Source organism: Bombus flavifrons, chromosome 6 (genome assembly GCF_040668555.2).
Source record: "Bombus flavifrons isolate JBK064 chromosome 6, iyBomFlav1_principal, whole genome shotgun sequence".
NCBI lineage: Eukaryota > Metazoa > Arthropoda > Insecta > Hymenoptera > Apidae > Bombus > Bombus flavifrons.
The window spans coordinates 7,500,586-7,520,856 of NC_138447.1; the positions used below are offsets into that span (position 1 = coordinate 7,500,586).

General features: G+C 31.9%; 4 protein-coding genes across 19 annotated transcripts in view; 2 read left to right on the forward strand and 2 right to left on the reverse strand.

The window, feature by feature from the left end:
• The window catches only part of LOC138180954 (serine-rich adhesin for platelets), a 58,386-nt gene extending 52,454 nt beyond the window's left edge, over positions 1-5,932 (forward strand). For all 11 annotated transcript variants that reach the window (XM_069115332.1, XM_069115331.1, XM_069115335.1 and 8 more), the window contains one exon: positions 537-5,932. In XM_069115332.1, the coding sequence (XP_068971433.1) occupies positions 537-2,365 (1,829 nt within the window). In that variant the 3' untranslated portion in view covers positions 2,366-5,932. The remainder of the gene's footprint in view (positions 1-536) is intronic.
• Positions 5,933-7,509: 1,577 nt separating this feature from the next.
• LOC138180957 (translation initiation factor eIF2 assembly protein) lies at positions 7,510-9,477 on the reverse strand. 3 transcript variants are annotated; one of them, XM_069115347.1, is made up of 8 exons: positions 9,342-9,469; positions 9,093-9,160; positions 8,787-9,006; positions 8,625-8,732; positions 8,342-8,564; positions 8,135-8,257; positions 7,777-8,036; positions 7,510-7,672 (listed from the first exon to the last, which is right to left on the reverse strand). In XM_069115347.1, the coding sequence occupies exons 3-8, from the start codon at positions 8,991-8,993 to the stop codon at positions 7,610-7,612; spliced, it is 984 nt and encodes a 327-aa protein (XP_068971448.1). In that variant the 5' UTR covers positions 8,994-9,006; positions 9,093-9,160; positions 9,342-9,469; the 3' UTR covers positions 7,510-7,609. The 3 variants fall into 3 exon arrangements, with proteins under 3 accessions (XP_068971448.1, XP_068971449.1, XP_068971447.1); XM_069115348.1 differs by lacking the exon at positions 9,093-9,160 and having other exon boundaries at positions 9,342-9,477; XM_069115346.1 differs by lacking the exon at positions 9,342-9,469 and having other exon boundaries at positions 8,787-9,021; positions 9,093-9,234.
• sstn (stepping stone) lies at positions 9,415-14,081 on the forward strand. Of its 2 annotated transcripts, none has more exons than XM_069115342.1 (5): positions 9,415-9,479; positions 9,658-9,881; positions 9,981-10,261; positions 10,351-10,657; positions 10,732-14,081. In XM_069115342.1, the coding sequence occupies exons 2-5, from the start codon at positions 9,878-9,880 to the stop codon at positions 12,366-12,368; spliced, it is 2,229 nt and encodes a 742-aa protein (XP_068971443.1). In that variant the 5' UTR covers positions 9,415-9,479; positions 9,658-9,877; the 3' UTR covers positions 12,369-14,081. The 2 variants fall into 2 exon arrangements, with proteins under 2 accessions (XP_068971443.1, XP_068971442.1); XM_069115341.1 differs by having other exon boundaries at positions 9,452-9,584.
• Positions 14,082-16,700: 2,619 nt separating this feature from the next.
• LOC138181230 (probable E3 ubiquitin-protein ligase makorin-1) lies at positions 16,701-19,827 on the reverse strand. 3 transcript variants are annotated; one of them, XM_069115938.1, is made up of 7 exons: positions 19,613-19,827; positions 19,365-19,538; positions 18,600-18,884; positions 18,065-18,389; positions 17,661-17,983; positions 17,444-17,600; positions 16,701-17,347 (listed from the first exon to the last, which is right to left on the reverse strand). In XM_069115938.1, the coding sequence occupies exons 2-7, from the start codon at positions 19,397-19,399 to the stop codon at positions 17,213-17,215; spliced, it is 1,260 nt and encodes a 419-aa protein (XP_068972039.1). In that variant the 5' UTR covers positions 19,400-19,538; positions 19,613-19,827; the 3' UTR covers positions 16,701-17,212. The 3 variants fall into 3 exon arrangements, with proteins under 3 accessions (XP_068972039.1, XP_068972040.1, XP_068972038.1); XM_069115939.1 differs by having other exon boundaries at positions 18,600-18,660; positions 18,745-18,884; positions 19,365-19,827; XM_069115937.1 differs by having other exon boundaries at positions 19,365-19,827.
• Positions 19,828-20,271: the final 444 nt, after the last annotated feature.

A 20,271-nucleotide genomic window follows, 5' to 3' on the forward strand; every position in this document is an offset into this window, starting at 1 on the left:
ATTAGATTGCTACGTAAATTCAACAGGCCAGTGTATCTCTATATCCATTTACAACGTTCATTCATAGTGGCTACGAAAATTATTTGTATACTACTACGTTTATAGTTACATTCGTACATTAACCGATCAGATTACTTAACAGACTTAACACTCAGTACTTGCGTGTGATTATAAAAATTTGATATCATGAAAATGAAACATAGAATCTAATAAAGAAGCACTTCATTGGAAAATAATGATACGTATAAATATGGTTTGTAGCCACTGTATGTGATGTTGCGTTATGCCTCTTTTGCAAAAATTTATCAATTTATCGTTTATATCGTTATTGCATTTTTACTGCGTCTAAACGTTACAAAGAGAGTAGAAAAATACACGTTTAAAAAGAGATTTTAATAGCATGAGATTGGTCGACTGAAACTGGTTCCCTGTAAAAGTGTAATGAGGTAACGATGTAAGAAGAGGCATACAGGATTTATACAGTGTAGTGGTAAGTAAGAAGAGCTTAAATAACGTGCCAACATATCTGTTCGCAGACTCTATGTCCACGATAACGGTTGCGAGTAAACAGTCTGGTGGAATCGACCACGCGACGCAGTTCCTGGTAACTGGTGGACCAAGTAGTTCGGATAGTCAAGAATCTGCTGTTCAGCAGTCTGCCGATGGTATCGAGGTATCGTGCAAGATTGGAAACGGTTTACTATATGGAAACGCGCGATTGCAAGAAGCTTGGGAACCAGAGGGTAAAGTGTCGCCCGATACACCTTGGCGATACGTTCCTACGTCTGCGAATTCTTTAAATATCGAACCTTTGAATTCAAGATACTCAGATAATTCAGAGAACGTTCAAAGCGTTCTGCAGATTATCAATAAAGGTCAAGGTATCGAGATGGCGAGTGGACAGATCTATCAAACGAACACGAAAAAGTACTTTATGAATCATACGTTAGAACCATTCCAGCAATACTCGAATAAGAGCAACATGATGAAAACGCCGTTAAATCCTAGATTAGATCGAGAATTGTTACAACAAAAGATGGAGAGGAAAGCAGCCGCAATAGAACGCGAGATGAAGCTACAGAAAAGTTTATCGGAGGAGTGCGAAGACTTGGGCGTGGATGAACCGAGCACCAGTGACTTGTTCCCAGAGGCAGATTTGTTGTTCGATACGAATCATTCGCCATCTTTCGATCATTCTTCTCAGGACGCATCTTGCAGTCAGCCGCTGGGTATGAAATCTTACGGTGGTTCCTACTTTCGTTCGTTAGATTCGTCAAGCGGTAGCAGAGACGCCAGTCCTATTGCCGATTTTAAGCTGAACGAACGTAGAAAAAGTAGCAGCCAGCGAACCAGATCCGCGAAAGATTCTTTGAAGAAACTGAAAAGAGACAAGATAGATGATCTACATTTAGAAAATCCGTCGAAGCACTTGCGGCTAGCCTTGGATAATTTAAGTCAGGACGAAGCGTCGAATAGTAATTCTGATATTTCGAGATTATCACCGACGAATCTGGGGTCGTTGGAGAACGATTCGTTGAAGGATACGGGTCGGACAAAAATGATGTCAAGAAATGGTTCGAAGGAAGGTTCGCCTAGTAGCGTATCGAGCATTCCATCAAACATGAAATTGGATATCGACTTGGATTCGGAATCGCTACCCCCAAGCATCAATGTAAATAATACCTCGGCAGCAAGCTCGGGGGACGAGAGTTTAACCTTGCTGAGCGGTAACACCGCCGATGTCACGATACCTTCACCACTCTCGCCGATCGCTGGTCCCATGCTGTCGACGCACAAGTATACCTATACCAATAAGAAGCGAATTCCGTCGAAGGTGACGAGAATGGATTACCTTTCTTGGGAGAGTCCAATGTCCGAGAGAATGAGATCGAGCAGCGACGAAGAGGATTCTAGCATAAGCGAATCGATCAGCAGTCAACCAGAAGACAACGCTCTGAGCAACGGACTCGAGGATAGTGTACAAAGTCTCAAATCTCTGTCGAACGAGCGACGCTGCAATTATCTAAAAAAAAAAGATAAGTTACAGGTGAATTCAAGAGTAGTATTGAATCGAGCAGATCATAAGAGTAGTCTGTCGAAGCGTATCAAGGTGAACGAGTCGATTCAAGATTCGGTCATGGTTTCCAGTGATAAGGCCTCTGAGCCCTCGGACGACGAAACGAGCAATATCGCTTTGGTCGAGCCGGACTGTCGAGCTAGACGATCGAGTTTACGTGGACACGTTAAAAAGGGATGTGCCTGTTGCAACGGATCGCCGGAAAGACCCAAAAAGAAATCGGTCAAGCCCGAACATTCGAAATTAAAGAAGCGACTGCCCTCGAAACAGGCTGGAAAGAAAAGGTAGTCCTAGCGTTCGAACGCTCGACGGAGCATCGCGTGTTCAATCCTAATGGTGTATGCTCATGCCTGGCGACACGTGTCCAGTGACAAAGGAGCTTCCAAATGTACGGGCGTCGTACTCGTACTTCTCGCTACGAGAACGACACAAAACCTATAACTGACAGCCGGAAAGCGCATCGAAGGGAAACCAAGTCGCGTATATAATTCGCTCGGATTGGATGATGAGATACACGAACTACAAACTTGTATATAATATATTAGCGAATACGGGAGTTGTTAGAGACAAACTTTTATCATACACCGATAACTCGGAGTGCGTTAGTTCTCGATACAGCGTAAACACTGATCCCGTTCCACCTATGAGAGAGCAAAGGAAGGAGATAACAAATATAAAGAGCGAAAGAGGGAGAGAGAGATAACAAGCGAACAGTTTATTAGCGATTCTCGAGGTATAGGGCATCCTCTTACCACTAGATGTTATTATGATAACTAGATGTAAGATGCAAATTATAATGAATGGCAGACTTAAAGTAAATCGTTAAGGATATTAGAGACGCAATCTAGTCAAAAGATAAAAAAATTTGTGGCGAGAAGTAGGCGTGCTCGAGAAAGTGAGAATGAGCGAAATAGTGTGAGCGCGAGAAAGAAAAGCATAAATGAAACAATAGCGGAGGAAAACACGAGTAAAAAGAGAGAGAGAGAGAGAGAGAGAGAGAGAAATAAGCGTATCCGACTGTCGATAGATCCCTCGCAGACTAAAGAATTTATAATTAAAAGCCTGAATTTATAACTCTGTCTACTGTATCTATCATGACGATACTATTCCACGTTCTTCTACATGGTGTGGTCAGACTGAATAGACGAATTAATCTATAGATCTCGGTAAATTAATGTAGTAAAACATGCATTTTGAACTTTTTGCCTTTCCGCGTAATGCTTCTCGATAACTTAGAACCTTCACTTTATAATCGAGATGATTCTTGTAAATTGTAGTGTCATACCTTCATGCAAGGGAATAGTAGCGAAATGGTTAAATGGATGAATAATAGTTAAAAAAAAAAAACCAAATAAAGGTGAACGTATTTAAAAGAAGATATCGAGAAGAAGAGATGATAGAGAAAAGAGACGAGAAAATATATATAACTAAGGAGAGTAACCATGTGTGTCGTACAGGCCGACCATACCTTGTCACGGTGCATGTAAAAAGTACCCAAAACACTGTACATTACGTAGATAATTCATTAAAAGTATAGTATTATATCGCTGCACTTTAGTACAAAATCGCTTCACCTTGTTTCAGAATGACAAGTTTATATCATCTTTCGGTGTGCTGTCGTGACGCGTGAATGCCTGCAACATATTATAAAACTATAAACAAAGATAACACTTGTAAAGGTTGTGTAATTAAGCTACGAAACACTGATTAATTTCCGTACGTTTCTTTCGCGCCTTCCTCATAGTGTGATTGGAGGTTTGTCCGCGTAAAGGCTAATAAAACTCGTTAATCGAGGCGTTTAATGTATTATCTCTGGCGCAAAAACTAAGAGTTAAGGATGTTGAAAAGTAATGTTCCTGTGAATAGTCTCCTTTCGTGATACGAACCAAAGTGATTCCGTTTAGAAGCAAAAGATGGAAGAAAATAAATGATAAACAGAAATAACCTTAAAGAAGAAAGAAAAAGATAAAATGAGAGAGAAATGAAGTACGAGATATAAGCGTATTAAATTTATTATCTTTCTTATAATCTCATGTAAATTGTTACATTAGTTGCTTCGATCGTAAGACAAAGTATCTTCTTCGTTTTTCCATTCTGTCGACGATTAGTAAAACTCTACCTCGTGCACGCGTCGATCATTTTTCATAATTCTCATCATGTTTTTAAGCAATTTCTATACACTTCGCCCGCTGTAACTTGAACGATTTTAAATAATATCTTTCACTTTGAATCGCATGAATAAGTGGGTGCAGGTGGAGGTGGGGGTAATATAGACAATCTGTAATTGCTGCTCCGAACATTTCAATTTTTATCGGAAAATAATTTATGTTTAAACAATGTCGTATCATTAGCAATAACAGAATGCGTACAAAATCCAGGTCTAAAACCCGGTGTCTTAGCCATTAACGATATGTTTCACTAGACGCCCTATGAATTCAACCGCTTCTCTGAGTTTATTTGTCTATCTTATTCCATTTTAATCGCCCAACACCTTCTTGTAAATAATGTACATTTCATACTTTCCGAATCCCTTTTCAATCGTTCAACGAATAATCCCACAACAAATTTCAGCGTAATCCGACGAGTTTTCAGCGGGGCGAGCCAAGGAAAAAAAAATGTCAAGTTAATGTTATCGTCTAAACGTAAGCTCTTATCTTCCTATAAAGCTAAAGCGATATAAGAAAAGGAAAGACACGAAGGAAGGGAATGGAAATGAAATTACGGAAAGAATCGGTCGTACGGTCAACAAATAGACACGGACGGATGGAGACGTTGAGAAGATGCATCTTTGTGAGTAAGTGTAAATTTTGGAAAAACGTCACACCAAAATAATACGTATTTTTTGATGGGATGGAAGAAAAACACATTACATGTAGCTTATACGTTAAAGCAAAACAAGCGAGAAACAGACAGAATGAATGTGCATGTACGTATGAGAGTGAATGAATGGAAGAGAAAAAACGAGGAAGAAAATACGATTGTCAGTGATAGCCTGGCCTTTTTCGCCACCTTTAGTCGTACCAATCGCATTTATAATAGAGGGGTAACTGTAGTCTTCGTAAAAAGAACTCATGAATGGACTTAAATAAAAAGAAAAAAAAACGAAAAACTAGAAGAAACACTTAAGGATAAGCAAAGTTTTCCAGAGCCGAGAGCTTTTCAGGTACTTAAAAAAAAAGAGAAAAAAGGAAGAAAGAAGGACAAAAAAGCAAATGAACAAGAAGGAAGAAAGGAGAGATATAGTAAAAAGACAGAAGAGAAGAAACTAAATGTAGAAAGAAACAAAACCGCTTTACACTGGCCGTTAAGTGATTAACTTAAGAGTTTTTGTATCGTACGTTTATTAAGACTACTGTTTTTTCTCACTCGAACCACCCCTTACTACCAGTATTCGAAAGGACGATGTTTGCCGCGTCACTTTGATATGTGTAAACAGCAACGTGAGAAAATAATGTAGGGAAAAGAGAAGAAGCATTATAAAAAAAAAAAAAATAAAGAAAAAATAAATAAGTAACAGATAGTTCTAGAGAGTGGAAGTGGAGAAGTGAGCGAAAGAGCGAAAAAGGGAGAGAGGCAGAGAGAATACGTATAAACGAAACGGCCGTGCACTGCAAAACGTACATTGATTAAAATACGTATTGTCGTTTAGCACAAATCAGTTGAAAATCAAGAGATTAAGTAATTACAAAACGATGAACGAAACCGATGAGGGACGGGAAGCCAGATAAACCGAGGACGAAGTTGTTAAAAAAAAAAGAGAAAAATCAGAAAAAAAAACGAAAAAAGAAAAGTAATAGACACCAGTACAGTCATGTCCGAAAAATAAAGTAAAAAAGAAAAAAAGAAAAAAGAAGAGAACAGAAGAAAGAGAAACGTGTAAGATCGGCTTCTCTGTATATACGTTTAAAAGAATGCAGTAAAGGAAAAACACGAATGAAGGGAACATTTCTTTTCTAGACATTACCATTATACATATGTACTGTAATTATATAAAACATTAATAATACATATTTTCGAGATACACGACCAGTCGGAAAAAGTTTGTTCGGTGAAGGCTACGGTTCGATCTAACGCATCATTATATTTAACGTAGAATCGATATTTACATGTGAATACACTTGCACCAGCATTTATATGTAAATATTTGACTAGCGTTAAGTGAACAAAATCATGCATAAACTTGCAATCTTCGTAGTTCTTTCCATGCGATACATATTATTCCTTTGTGACTTCGATAAATGCTAAAGGCCTCGTTATTTTCACACATTTTGACAAACGCATGTTTCGGACTGAAAATATTGAATTTATATTTTTAAGATCGTTCTACTGTAATAAACGCGTACAAAAAAGCAGCGGTGCACTACAACGCTAACAATTGAAACTGAAAGGTCTTTATAGAAAATTACGTGATCTCATGCAGTATTTTGTAGGTACTTCTGATTTTGCTGTTCGCTTAATTTGTTAAAACAGAAAATTTATTTTCATATTACTGGCACATCTCTTTGCGACACTGATACTACTAAGTCATTAATGTTTTATGAACGAGATTGGTCATAGCAATGTTTCTTGTTTTTAAAGGTGATTGAATTACGTATGATTGAGAGTCTGGTCGTAAAGAGGTGAAAGAGTAAATTATTAAATTTATAAATATTGGATGATGATAAATATTGAAACACTTGAATAGTCGTCATATACGTCTGAACGGATAACCAAATTATGACTATACTAATGAATACGAACCCTTACAAATTAAAATTTGAATTGATTCTACGTATATATTATATACATCTATTAAAATTCTATTTTTGATATATTTTAGATTTATTTAACTAAACTGTTAATATTGGCAGTCAAATTTCTCTTCAAATTTATTTTTTTCTTTTCTTCCTTTTAATAGTTGCAAAATAATAAATGTAAAGTAAACAAAAATTATATCGAATTACCAACAATTAGATATCTGAATAACTAAATGATAACAATTCTGAAGAACATCGCACATAGATGAAACATTAAAAATAAAGAACAAAAAAAGGAGTTAATTACATTTACAGTTGCTAAAAGTTACCATCAAATATTTTTCATGTTCAAATGTATCAAGAAATGTAAAATCAGAAAAAAATGAGTAAGGATGAATCAATATAATTGCTCGATCTTGTTGACTTTTGTCAGGTAATAATGAGAAAAGAACGAAAAATACTCCGTGGATATGACTGTACAGCGTATTAACTTGTCCGGAGGTACATATATCGAGAATCCTTTTTCAAATCGAAGTATTAAGGATTGCATATTGTACATAAACAAGACATATTTTCTATATAAAGGACGTCGCTCGGTAAGGCCGATGGCTCGAAAAATATTGCAATATTACGATAATTCTTTTAAGCGGTAGGATAGCCTTTAATCGTTTTATGTAATGTAATGATAGAAGAGGGTCTGGCAGAATAAAAGTGAAAGTTCTGTATTTAAAAATGTTTTTAAGTGTACAATTATTCATTTGTTATTAGCTTTTTCGTTTTCCTTTTTTCAAACACATCAATCATGCTCTAAACTATTGGAATTTGCGCTTTCGTATTCTTTCCTTTGACTTTCCACCTCCTTAAGTAAAAGATATTGAGTTAATATATATATATATATATATCTTTTTAAATATAACTGCTTCGTATATATATTACTACTAATTTGAGAAATCATATACTTACTCGCTGAATAATATCTAGCAACGTAGAACTTTCGTTAGATTGAAAAAATTCATTTATTTCCTGTGGAATACAAAAATGATTTGGAGCTTTCGGTTGAATACCAATTTCCTCACCGATAAACCTAAATTCTGGAATACTTTCTTCTAGATTCTGTAATTCTTCATATGTAAAAAGAGTTCCTTTGGTAACAGATTCATCCAAAGGGCCAAAGTCAACTATTTTTACTTTCTCTTTTTTATGCCGTATAACATCAAATGAATCTATATTACAGTATATCACATATTAAAAGATATAGACTTTAGATATTAGGATTAAGAAGTAGACTTTAATTTAGCAAAAATATTCCACAAATACTCACAATTATTCAGTGGAAACCTGTTTTTAATACGTTCCATAAATAAGCTTTTTATATCTGTCTGAATATTATATTTTTCCGATTCATTGTAACTATGATATTGTGATATATCCCGTTGACTAATTGCTGAAAGAAATTAAAGCAATAATCTTTGATAAATATATAATTATGTAACATAAAACATAAATATGCTAAATTTAAATTTGTTACCTATAAGTTCATTTTGTATTACAAAGCACCGAAATTCTGTACAAGGATTAATATCCTTCCATTGCTTTAAGATAAGAGAAGATTTTATAGGAGTTTCATGATTTATATAATTTTTTGTATTATTCAAATCTTTAGCAATTCTATCTGAACTTTTTAGTAATAAGTATACTTCTTCCAATGTCTTGCATTTCAGAGTTTTGGTTGGTGCAACCCAGGTTGCATCCTGAAAATATTTTCCAGTTAAATTAAATATTTTCCAGTAGAAACCAAAATTTTTACATACCAGAGGTGAACTCCAATTACTTTTTATGAAAACTGCACCATATTCGTCTATGACGTCTTGAATTTGTTGACTGAATTGTGGAAATGTTGGTTGAGCCTCGAGTGAATGCTGAAACAAAATAATTTCTAATTGCTTTTTTTTATGTACACATTTTAAACCTACCTCATCATTTACTATTGGAGATCCATCCATCCACTCTGTATTCTGCAATGTGGAATCTGTTGCCTCAACAGGTAAAACAAATGCATCGTGTTCCAAGTACTTAAGTACTTCATCAGGAATATGAATAATTGTAGCTCTCAAAGAATCTTTAGAAAATAGAGGGTGCCATGATGTAAATGAGCATTCAGGTTTTAAACTATTGACCATGTTAAGCCTACACCTAATTGATCAAGAGCTTTTACTGACAAATCAACTGGAAGTTTTTAATTTGAACTTTTTAATGAACGCATTGTACTTGCTACTTACTTAACTTTAGAATTTATCGAGTTATTCTGTAACTCAGTTTTGTACAAATTTAATGTAAATTCTGAAATCTAGTAAACGTCAAATATTATTAATGAGTGAAAATGAATTCCAATCAAACAAATGTGTTTAATCTGGTTTAATTAGTGCAATTCCAATAACGCCACTAGATATAATTGGAACTATTATTTTAAAGTGACAAAAACGATGTAGTCAAAAAACAAGTTTATATGAATTATAATAAATATTTACGAAAATTTTTATAATTGAAAATAAAATTCAACTACACCAGATCACTATGTAGATTGTAGACGATATAGAGTATAAAAGATGGCAACTATACAGAGGCAATAAGCGTCGATTTCTTCGGTCATATTTTTCGTTCCCATAGTAAAAGATATATGCTTTTGTGTTCAATTAGTGGAAATATTTTTATTTATTATAGGATTTTCTATAAATATCAATAAAACAAGCTTCAGGATTAGTTATCATGACGTAATAGTACAAATATGTAATCTTGATTAATAGCTAACCTACTGTTACTAGTTATTATTATTGTGTTTTATAGAACTTATAACGTAAGGCAGTTTAGAGATGATGAAAATTAGGTTCTCAAAGAAAAATTTTTCAAGTAATGCAAACAAAGGAAAGGTCAGATGTTACAACATACATGACTCATTAAATGTGTCAACATTGATATTTTCTGTCGCATCTCATGCAACTCAATTATATAAACATTCCAAATAAAATACCTGTAGTAGAGAATATAAATATATTTTGCTAATAATATGGGTAAGCAATATGAAATAGAATTATTATAAATCACTTTGTTGCATTATTTAATAAGAGGGTGAATTATGTTCGCAAATATAACTGAATTTTTATTCAAAGTGATGGCAGGGAACGAAAGCACACCTGGATCTTTGGCAGAAGATTCATTATCCACAAGATTACAATGGCTTCGTCAACGTAGGGAAGCATTGCAAGAGAAGTTAGCTCAAAAAAATAATGAACTTAAAAATCTATGTGTAGAGGAAGCAGAATTAACTGGTGTTTTGCCACCAGAAATTCCATTAGAACCAGGAGAGAGTCCACCAGCATTCCGTAAAAGAGTTGGAACAGCATTTACATATCCACAAAATTTAATTAATAAATTGAAAACAAATGAAGTTGTATGTTTTTAAGAAATTTTAAGAGATTAGTTCACTAAGTTCAAGATTTCAAAGTAGAACTCAAGTGATTTATTGTGTTTTCTTTGTAGGAGGAATCTGCTTTAGAATTAGAACGACAAGTTCAAATTGGTATAGTAGAAGCTGCTTTAGGAATTGTAAATGATCCTACAGAAAGCAAAGCAGTACGCCGTAAGCATAGACTTGTTTACCAACAAAGCCAACGCAGGCTACAAGAATTAGAAGCACGTTTAAATTTCCTAAGACAAAGTCGTAATAAAACTCATCATTCAACTCCAACACAATTCCAACATCCTAGTATTTGTAATGCCCAACCACATTTACATGCAAACGTAAAGCATAGAACAAAAAAACCTCGACCACCATTAGATGGCACAGGTATAGTAACTTTTTATTCTGATATGAAAACGATTAAACTTACTTAATTTTGTTTTAAATATACTTTTTCATAGTAAATGATGTAAATTCAAAAACTACAAGAGGATTGCTTCAAGAAGGTGGTATAAGCTTAAGTCCGTTAGGATCAGAAGAGAAGTGTAGCACTTATCCTAATCATGGATATGATGATCAGTCAATTCCTAGCACTTGTAATCACAATCACATTGGTACTTATTGCCCTACAATTTCTGATCAGCGACAAGGTATCAAAATAATAGAACATGATCATAACGATAATCAAAATGTTTATATATTATCCGATCAATGTCGCACGCGAACGTATTCTCACGGTAGTGGTAGTTCGCGTAATCAAAATCACTATCAAGATAGTGAACGAATGTACCGACCATTGCCAAACGCATATGCCGAAGACGAACGACAAATAAGATACCGCCAATTTCAAACAGAACAAGTGCATAATCATCAACAATATTCTGACTATAAGCATTTAGATAATGACGTCCAGCGAAGATCTGGACAGGAATATTACGAAAGAGACTTTCGTACATTACATTATACGCATATACCTGAGTTTCCAATATATCATAAAAATTCACAACCACAACCCGTACTAAGACGAGACCGCGACAGCAATACAAATAAAAATTTGCGATATACAGATTCACCAAGCGAGTCACAATTACCATCAGGCTATTGGATGCGATATGAAGATGAAATTGTTTGGTGCACAGATGATCAACTTGCTTCAGATAGATTTGGTAGTTTAGATCGAAGGAAACGTAATGCCGTCCAACATACGAGTAGTATTGGAACCGACATACAACCACGATATCGCACAGTATCCGTAGGTTGCAATAAGAGTCCTTCTTACATTGCGTCTCATCAAAATGCTTCTGTTCATTTACTTCCATTATCTGAACAACCGTCAACTAACAATAAAATGTTACTACGTACGCAATCTTTAGGAAGCGTCGAAAAATGGCATTCGAATCATTTACATGAACTGCACGATGGTAAGGATACAACGGATAATATTAGTAGAAAAGGAAGAGAAAAAGAATGGTATGAAACCTCTTTGGATTCAGGTACAAGTCCAGGATCAGATGTTAATTTAATATCTTCCCATAAAAATATCCACTATCAGTCTACTCTTCCTATGTGCTCTAAATCATCCACTAATAGTAATGGCGAAGATGGGAAAAGTAATTATATTCCTTCTGTAAATCATCGTAAAAGTGATATACTAACGATTGAAACTGATCAACATTTACAACCATTATCATCTCGTTACGAGCCGACACGAAAAAAGATACTTGAAATTCCAGCCGAATCGAAATCACCTCAAGAAACAAATGAAGAAACAATTATGTTAGGATCTTCTCAGAATTGTACAATTGTACAAGCTGGAAAATATCAACCATACAGAGAAGTTACAAAACCTTTTGAAATGTCTGATTTTTACAAATATTCCACCAAGTTTCGTAAAAGGAACGAAATAAATGGACAAAATGTTTCAAGTGAAATACAAAATGATTCTCGAGGGTCGCACTATGTCGGAACAACCGATCTTGGAGAATCTGAATCTTCAAATACGATTCACAATGGATCAATTGCTGGTTCAGTTCAAAAAAGAATTTATCAGCCTGTTCAAAGAATGACGTGTCAACCTTATCTCACATCATTAAGATAACTTTTGACTATAGATAAAGTAGGAATAATCTAACAGAATGATGTGGAAAAGACAAGATAGGCTGGACCTGTCTAAACAAATATTCAAAACTCACTTTCAATTTGTAACAGATTTAGGAATGGCATACTGATTGCAGTAATTTTTGCCTTAATATCGCATTAAAATTTGATAAATTTTATAACCTTCTGCGCTACAATGCTGCCAATCGATTGCATTAAAATTAATATGGAGACCTGAAAAGTGCCTTATTTTAACAAGAAATTGTTGTTGAAATTGTACGAAATTTTACGATTACATTATTTGTAATATTAACATACATAAAATCTTCTGAGATTTTTGAACATCATATATATATCTAAGTACAATTGATAACCATCGCGTTTAAAAGTAACCTATATTTTTCATTTAAGAAAATGGCAGAACATGCCAAAAGTGATCATATTTTGTTGAGCCGACTGCTTAGATTTCTAATGTAAGATATAAATAAATTTTTTTCATAATTAATTTTTTTAAATATTTACTATATAGTATATAGTAGCAAAAGTTACATTTGAAGTAATGTAAAAAGCTAAAAATACATTTAGGACAGAATAAAAAGGTATAAGACTATCACAATGATACATTGGAGATTAAAGCATATAAACTAAGTAATATTAATAAGGAATGATTTTCATTTATTTCATTATAACATATATACATAAGAATATTTCTTTTAATAAGTATTTGTACAACAACAATAGGAAAACATAGAAAATGTTAGATTTCATTACTTTGAGCTTATTCAATTTTAACACTTAGCCAACCGAATAGGGAGATCTCACCCCTCTGTAAAGTACATCGCTGCGTGACCGAACGGGATCTCCCTTTTTGACTTTTGCAACGCGTTTTCTTTGTTATTATCAGTTATTGTTTACCTGGAATTGTTCCCAATTAATTGCGCCACTTTTTCTGCTTTTATAAAGTACAGTATATAATAAAATATACCAATTTAGTGGTGTTAAAATTAATAAAATGTTACACTGTCAGTTATGACTAAATAAAGTTATAATCGAACGATACCACACTGTAAAAAAATATTAAAATGCATTATGAATTTTTAATTTCACGTTCAAATTATGTTATTTATCTTTAATCATCTTTATTATTTTTAATTTTACTTATATTTTTTATGCTTTTAATATATACTTTTAATTTGATGTTTTACATATACAATATATGAAATCGTTAAATAATCATTACCGCAAAATATAATTGACCACTTAAATAATTTTTAGATTTCTTTATTTTTTAAGTAGTGAATATTAGTCCTCGATACTTGGAAAAATGCGCGGTAGGAAACGTTGTGACGCGCGCGGTTGGCTAAGTATTAAAAACTAAGATTCAAATGATGTAAATACTTCGAAGCTTTTATATTTATTGAAACAAAACATGTAAACGTAATGAAACTATATTTAGTTCCATAATATATTTCTAGTATGTATACATTCTACTTAATTATATTATCTTCAGTTTCATATTGAACAACTCGAGCGTATGCGTAGTATGTACTCAAATTAATATTTAAGTTATATAAATGTTACAAACTCACAGAAATAAATAATTCGCACACTTCATTTAGTTTCCACTACTCACTAAATATATTGTCTAAAATAAAGGTATATTTGTTAAAAATAAATAAATGATTGATTGTCTTAATTTTATCTTTAATGCTGTTTAATGTTTCCTCTATTACAAAAAGCAAATGTTACATTTTTTTATAATAAAATTATATTTTGTTTACAAAACGGTAATATTCTTTCTATGAAAAATATCTGTAAATAAAAAATATCCCTAAATTTGAGAATTTTAGTTTCTATTGTGTATAGATTTATCATAAAAACTAACATTTCAAATTAAGTTTACAATTTACGTATAAATCTCTAAGGCTGTAATTTATGCTACTTATATGCTTGAATAAACTATCAGATGTTAAACATTATAAAAAAAGCATTCTCGCGTAATATTTTTTTACGCAATTATTGCAAGAACTTTAGAGGTATTTATTATCCTATTCATATTAATATATTTAATAACTTGGAAACTGCGGCACGTATTAATTTTTTAACTACTACATTCAATTTTTTTATGTAAGAAGTAATAAAAATTATTGTAGAGGTGTTTTGTTGTACTTTAGCAATATCAATAACATTAAACAACGTGATGATCTTCAGAACAAGAGACTAATAACGCCTTGTTTTACAATAAGAAACTCGTTTATCATAAAATTGTATTAATTTGGAAAAAGATCAAAATTTATAAAAGGCAATACATCAATGAATTAGATACAATGAAAATTTGTATTGTATCTTCCAATGTGTTTACATTCAATAACTTAAAAAAAGGATATAATATTATTTCCCTATATGATGTATATTTTTTCGTAGAACCTAGTAGAGCAAGCCATATACATTAAAACGAATAAAATAGTTATACAATGGAAGAAAAATTAAATTTTGAATTATGTAGTAATTAAAATCTTATCTAGTAAATTCGTAGATATGGTAAGAAATAAAAGTAAATGTAAATTACATCTAAAATATAATACCGATTAAGTAACTTGATCTTAAAAGTTTATGTCTTATAATATCACACAAACTATACAAAAATTCTACTTCCATGCTCTCGTGTAGTGCAATTGCAAATACACATATACATATACATGAACGACGTATTATTATCCCGTTTACAATTGCACTTCATAAAAAAAATTAAATATTGAACTTACAATTAGACCCATTGGCACTCTATATGTCCCTTTTTTACACAACACTATAAGAGACATATATTATTGAGAAGAAAAACACATTAGAATCTACAAGCGGTTACACCCAGTGTTGACAAATAGTAGTATTGTTATTCTTATTGTTAACGCATGCACATCAATTGTTGAATATTCACCAATTAAGATGAAGAAGAGATAGAGAATAATGAAAGATAAGACAAAAATATAAGGCAAGTGGTTTCTATATAAAAAACAATATACAAAACGTTCCGTTTATTTTTATAAGCAGCGTTAGCAATAACAATAAACTTTTAATTACAACAATTCACTATAAAATTAACAATGTAGAAATTCTATAGAAAATATAAACAACTTGCATATTTTATCATGGAAAGATTGTCTGAGAAAACTTCGAATAATATTAGCTCATATCAACGAATAGAGTAATTATCTTGTTCTTTAAAGGCAACACTGAGGACAGATGGTTTTGATGAAGAAAAGTGCATCCTATAACTATATGTAATAATAGCTGGAATTTATATGCGCAAAATATCTCGACACAATTCAATCACCTAATGCTTATACAGAAGCAATTCTTTAAACAGATTAAAAGATCATTTTTATAAAATAGTTCTATCAAAAAAAAGATTGATACCATATTCTTTGGCTTTCATTTCTGTTTATAAAGCTCTAATTGCTTTCATTCATTAGTACGAATAATGTATCCTTTTAAATAATTATTAATTTTTAAAAATTTAATTTTCGAAAAGTGTCTAAATATACTAAACAATAAAATACAAAGATAAAATAAAAATTCCAAATAGACAGCTTTGAATTCAATTGTCGTTTATAAAATAATTTTTATTTGTTATTTTTTTTAAATCTGGAATTCGTGCATACTCGCTAAAAATGGTTTCCTTTTATTATATTTAGCAGTACACACATTCAACCAGATTTTCATACTATCGCCCAGACATACACTTATTACATGGAACACTCGATTTGCGCAATTTATCACGATCTTAAAACTATGAATTAGAAACTAACGCTATACAGTTCACGATAATTTAAGGAAATTTGTTAAATGTTCGCAAAGCCATAATAGGAGGTAGGACGAAACTTATTAATTGAATGTTCAATATGAATAATCATTAATCAGATAGAGAGTACTAATACTAATCTTTATAATCTATATAGTTTACCATCTCTTTAATTTATATAAACCAAAATTCCATATTCTATAACTTCTTTATTCCTCAAATTGGATGACAAATAAATGTAATCAAGTCCAGATTTTTTGGCAGAATAAGTACCCAACCAAAATTAAAAATGATTCTAAACTACTAAAGATATGTTATACAAAAAGTAAGTTTGTATGTTTTTATTTTATTGAACTTGTCTTTAAGCAAACATTAAGTTTCGAGCCAAAGGTTAATAATGAGAATATAATAATATTTACGAAAACAATTTCATTTAAAATCTTGGACAATTTTGCTTAAAAAAGTAAGGAAAATTGATTTCTTAATAAAAACGTTTTTAAATGTATAAACTTATTTTTTCATATATGTATATTTACCTCTTTACGTAAAAAAGGACTTTATTCAAGACAAATTAAAAAGAATAAAAACAAAACCTGTTATTTTCAAACTACCAAACGATTATTCTATTAATGTGTATTCTATATAAATCGAATTAATTTGGACCACTGATGTAATAGACTTGATGCATATTTCTTATGATTGAGTACTAATTGTAACAATATTGGTCAAGGTACACAAACAGAAGCGATTACAAAGTGGCTATGTAACATTTAAAAACTTGCCATTGTACATGCGACTGCAACCTCCTCGTTATTATTTTTGTTATTATTATTAACTTGATATTATTTACATCTCTCTCACGTAAATATCATCAAGCAAAGCACACAAATTTTTTATTAACGTAGCTGAGATATCTTTAAATCATAACCATTCAAACAATTCATAAACTACTTGTCTATTCAGCCATTGAAACCACTACAAGTGGTAGATGAAATAGATGGTACAGTTAACAGCAACAGTAGCAGATTACTGAATTAATACAACTACTCAGGCTGAAATTCGAATTCAGACCAATCAGACTCTTCTGAGCCTGAAAAAAGGGAAATAATATCTTCAAGGTCTACATCATATATCCAACGGTTATCCCTCTCTTCAAAAAAGTCCCACAAAATTATTTGCTGTAAAAAATTGTGGTTTTTTTGTACATTTTTGACAATAATGTTAATAATTGAAAATCTAAACAATATTATAACAAAATAAAAATTTTAACTTACACGCAAAATATCGACATCTGCATCTGCGTTGCGTCGTTGACGAACAGGAGGGCCAACATCTGTTTTAGTGCCATCAGGTAGTGCATGTAGGTAAAAACACTTATTGCCAAATGGACATTTTCCTTGTCCTTTATTGAAGTACTTACAATCCTTAGTGCTACAATATATAAACGATTTAATGTAATTAAAAATTATAGTAGTGCATGTTTTATCCTACCTTAACGCACATTTGTAGTCCGTTATTAGTTTTTCTTTTTCTTCTTTAGTATCTACCCAGTACATACTTGGGCATACAAAGTCGGAGGTAGCACGGCATTCTGGACAAGCTCTAATAATTTTATTGTCAAACTGTTTAGCTTGTCTCCATTTCCTAATACAACTTAGACAAAAACAGTGATTACAATTTGGTAAAATGCCAAATCTCTGTTCTCCAGATGCTTTTTCCATTATAACTTCAAAGCAAACACCGCAAGATTTTTCTCTGCTACGTTGAATAGCAAATGAAAGCTCCATGTCCACTTCATGTTGTTTGACACATGCCTAAAATATTAATATTAATAATGGAAAACTTTATATAGTTGAAATATACTATTTAAATAATGTAATATTACATGTAATTACATTTGTATGTTTCTTTCTAAGTTCTTCGTTGTACGGATGAAGTGCAGCACGATTACACAATTCACAAATATCTCCATGTAGATATGTACAATTACGTTTTTTGCAAATTCCAGTTGCTTCTGCATATGGACATAAAGGTTCTGAAGATGGACTGGATGCTTGATCAGATGAATTTACAGCTTGAGCATAAGATATTGACATTGAAGAATTTGTAGATGTTCCCGAGGTTGCAGAAGCTTCATTCGTAGAAGATGATCCAGCCACATGTGAAGGTACAAATTCTGGTGCTTTTACCCATTCTTCAGCATTACGAATATTGTCTTTACTGGAAATATATAAACACATTTTAGCACATTATATTTTCTATTATCCTAATATTATACATATATATGTGTGTATGTGCATATATATACATATTTATACATATATTATATATCACATATTTTTATATACCATATTACAATGTATTACGTGAAATGCAAATGTTATTACAACTTAAATCCTGCCGAAATAAGATCATCTGACAACAACATACGCAATCTTTATTGTTGTCGAAGTTGAAATATTTGAAGTGTGTTGTCCAGCTGATGAATTTTCTACCGAATTTGCATTTACCACATTATTATCAAGACTTTCAGTAGTATGGCGAAAATAGCAGTGATTTCCAAATTTACAGATACCGTGTTTAAAAAAGCGACAAATATTGTTCATAGATGGAGCAGAAGATATTATTGTTTCATTATTTCCATCATTCCAAACTCCTTGAGTATGACGGTATCTACAGTTATTTCCTTCACGGCACATCCCATTTTTGAAGTATCTACAACAAAAAATCAAAACATCGCATCAGCCCTAACATCATTTTGACATCAACAAATTTCACAAATAACACAAGTGTCTATTATTTATATTTCATACAGATTATTTCAATAAAATTTCAAAATATAATTTGATGACATGTAAATGCTCACTTATGCAATATATAAATAACATGTGTTTTAGTTTTTATGTAATTTTAATCTACTTTTACTTAAGTAAAAATAAATAATACATAAATGAAGATTTTGTAACATAATCTGTTTATGACTAATAATTTTTTGATATAGTTCCAAATACAATTACTTTTGGTTAGTAAAAAAAAAAGAAAACAAACGCAAAAATTTTAAAAATACTGATATTTTCACAGCTTAATATGTTGGCGCACTATATTTTAATATGTGCAGAGGTTGGACTCGATACTTGAGTATTTTTATATTGTTATTAAAATTCATTAGGAAGTAATTACGGGACAATTTCTTACCGGCAAACAACGCTCTGTGTCCAACTGTCGGCCATTTTCTAAAGCTTCCACTTTAACAATAATCGACAACGCGTCCTGGAAGGATCGCGTACGACTTTTTTAACGATGGCAATATGAAGAACAACAGAGATTCGTCTCGATAATCGTGCACTTTACACTGCACGATATCTCATGCTACATCACCAATTTTATTTAACAAGTGTATTTTTACAGGTCCTTCGAAAATTCTAAAAAAAAACACCTCTTACACATCAATTTTCTTTTTCACTCTGTTCTGTTACTTCGTTTTTTCCTTTTTGACGTCGTTCGAAGTTTAATTTTTTACTAAAATTTTATTATTGTATATGTGTACTATCCGCTTTTAGGCACTATTGGACAAATATTTAATGTGTACTGAAACTCATTGACTTTACGCGTGAAAGCACACATATACGTCACGGACTAAACTAACAACAGGCAAATTCACATTTAACCGTTATACACAAGTCAGAGCATGCGCTTAAAGTTTCAAGTGTTCAAAAACAACTTGTAGAATTAATAAATTCAATATGTACGTTTCTTTTTTTTTATCCTCAAGGAATACAAACAAAAACATACAATTATAGAATGTTCAGTTAAAATCAAGTCTAAAAATAATTTTATATTTAAATAATTTTATATCTTATTTAATATTGTATATTGTTTGATGTTTTTTTTTAATTACATTATATAATTTAATAATTAATTCATTCATTATTTATTTTAGAAAAAAAATGTATTCATTTTTTAAATATTTATTAGTGTTTACTTAATTAAAATCAATATACTTGCACTTTTGACTATTATTAATATTCTGTTAACAAAATGTTATGTTATTATCTCATAAGTATATTGGTTTCTTCATAAAAACAAAGATACTTTCAAAAAG

Coding starts and splice junctions, on each gene's coding strand:
- LOC138180957 (XM_069115348.1), bottom strand. CDS start 8,993: ATGGTCAATAGTTTAAAACCTGAATGCTCATTTACATCATGGCACCCT. Junction 8,037..8,134: donor CAGGTTTCCACTGAATAATT/GTGAGTATTTGT, acceptor ACTGTAATATAG/ATTCATTTGATGTTATACGG. Junction 7,673..7,776: donor TGCTAGATATTATTCAGCGA/GTAAGTATATGA, acceptor CTTTTACTTAAG/GAGGTGGAAAGTCAAAGGAA.
- sstn (XM_069115342.1), top strand. Junction 10,262..10,350: donor AATTGAAAACAAATGAAGTT/GTATGTTTTTAA, acceptor TTTTCTTTGTAG/GAGGAATCTGCTTTAGAATT. Junction 10,658..10,731: donor ACCACCATTAGATGGCACAG/GTATAGTAACTT, acceptor ACTTTTTCATAG/TAAATGATGTAAATTCAAAA.
- LOC138181230 (XM_069115938.1), bottom strand. CDS start 19,399: ATGGCCGACAGTTGGACACAGAGCGTTGTTTGCCG. Junction 18,885..19,364: donor ACACAGAGCGTTGTTTGCCG/GTAAGAAATTGT, acceptor TTTTTGTTGTAG/ATACTTCAAAAATGGGATGT. Junction 17,601..17,660: donor GACTACAAATGTGCGTTAAG/GTAGGATAAAAC, acceptor TATATATTGTAG/CACTAAGGATTGTAAGTACT.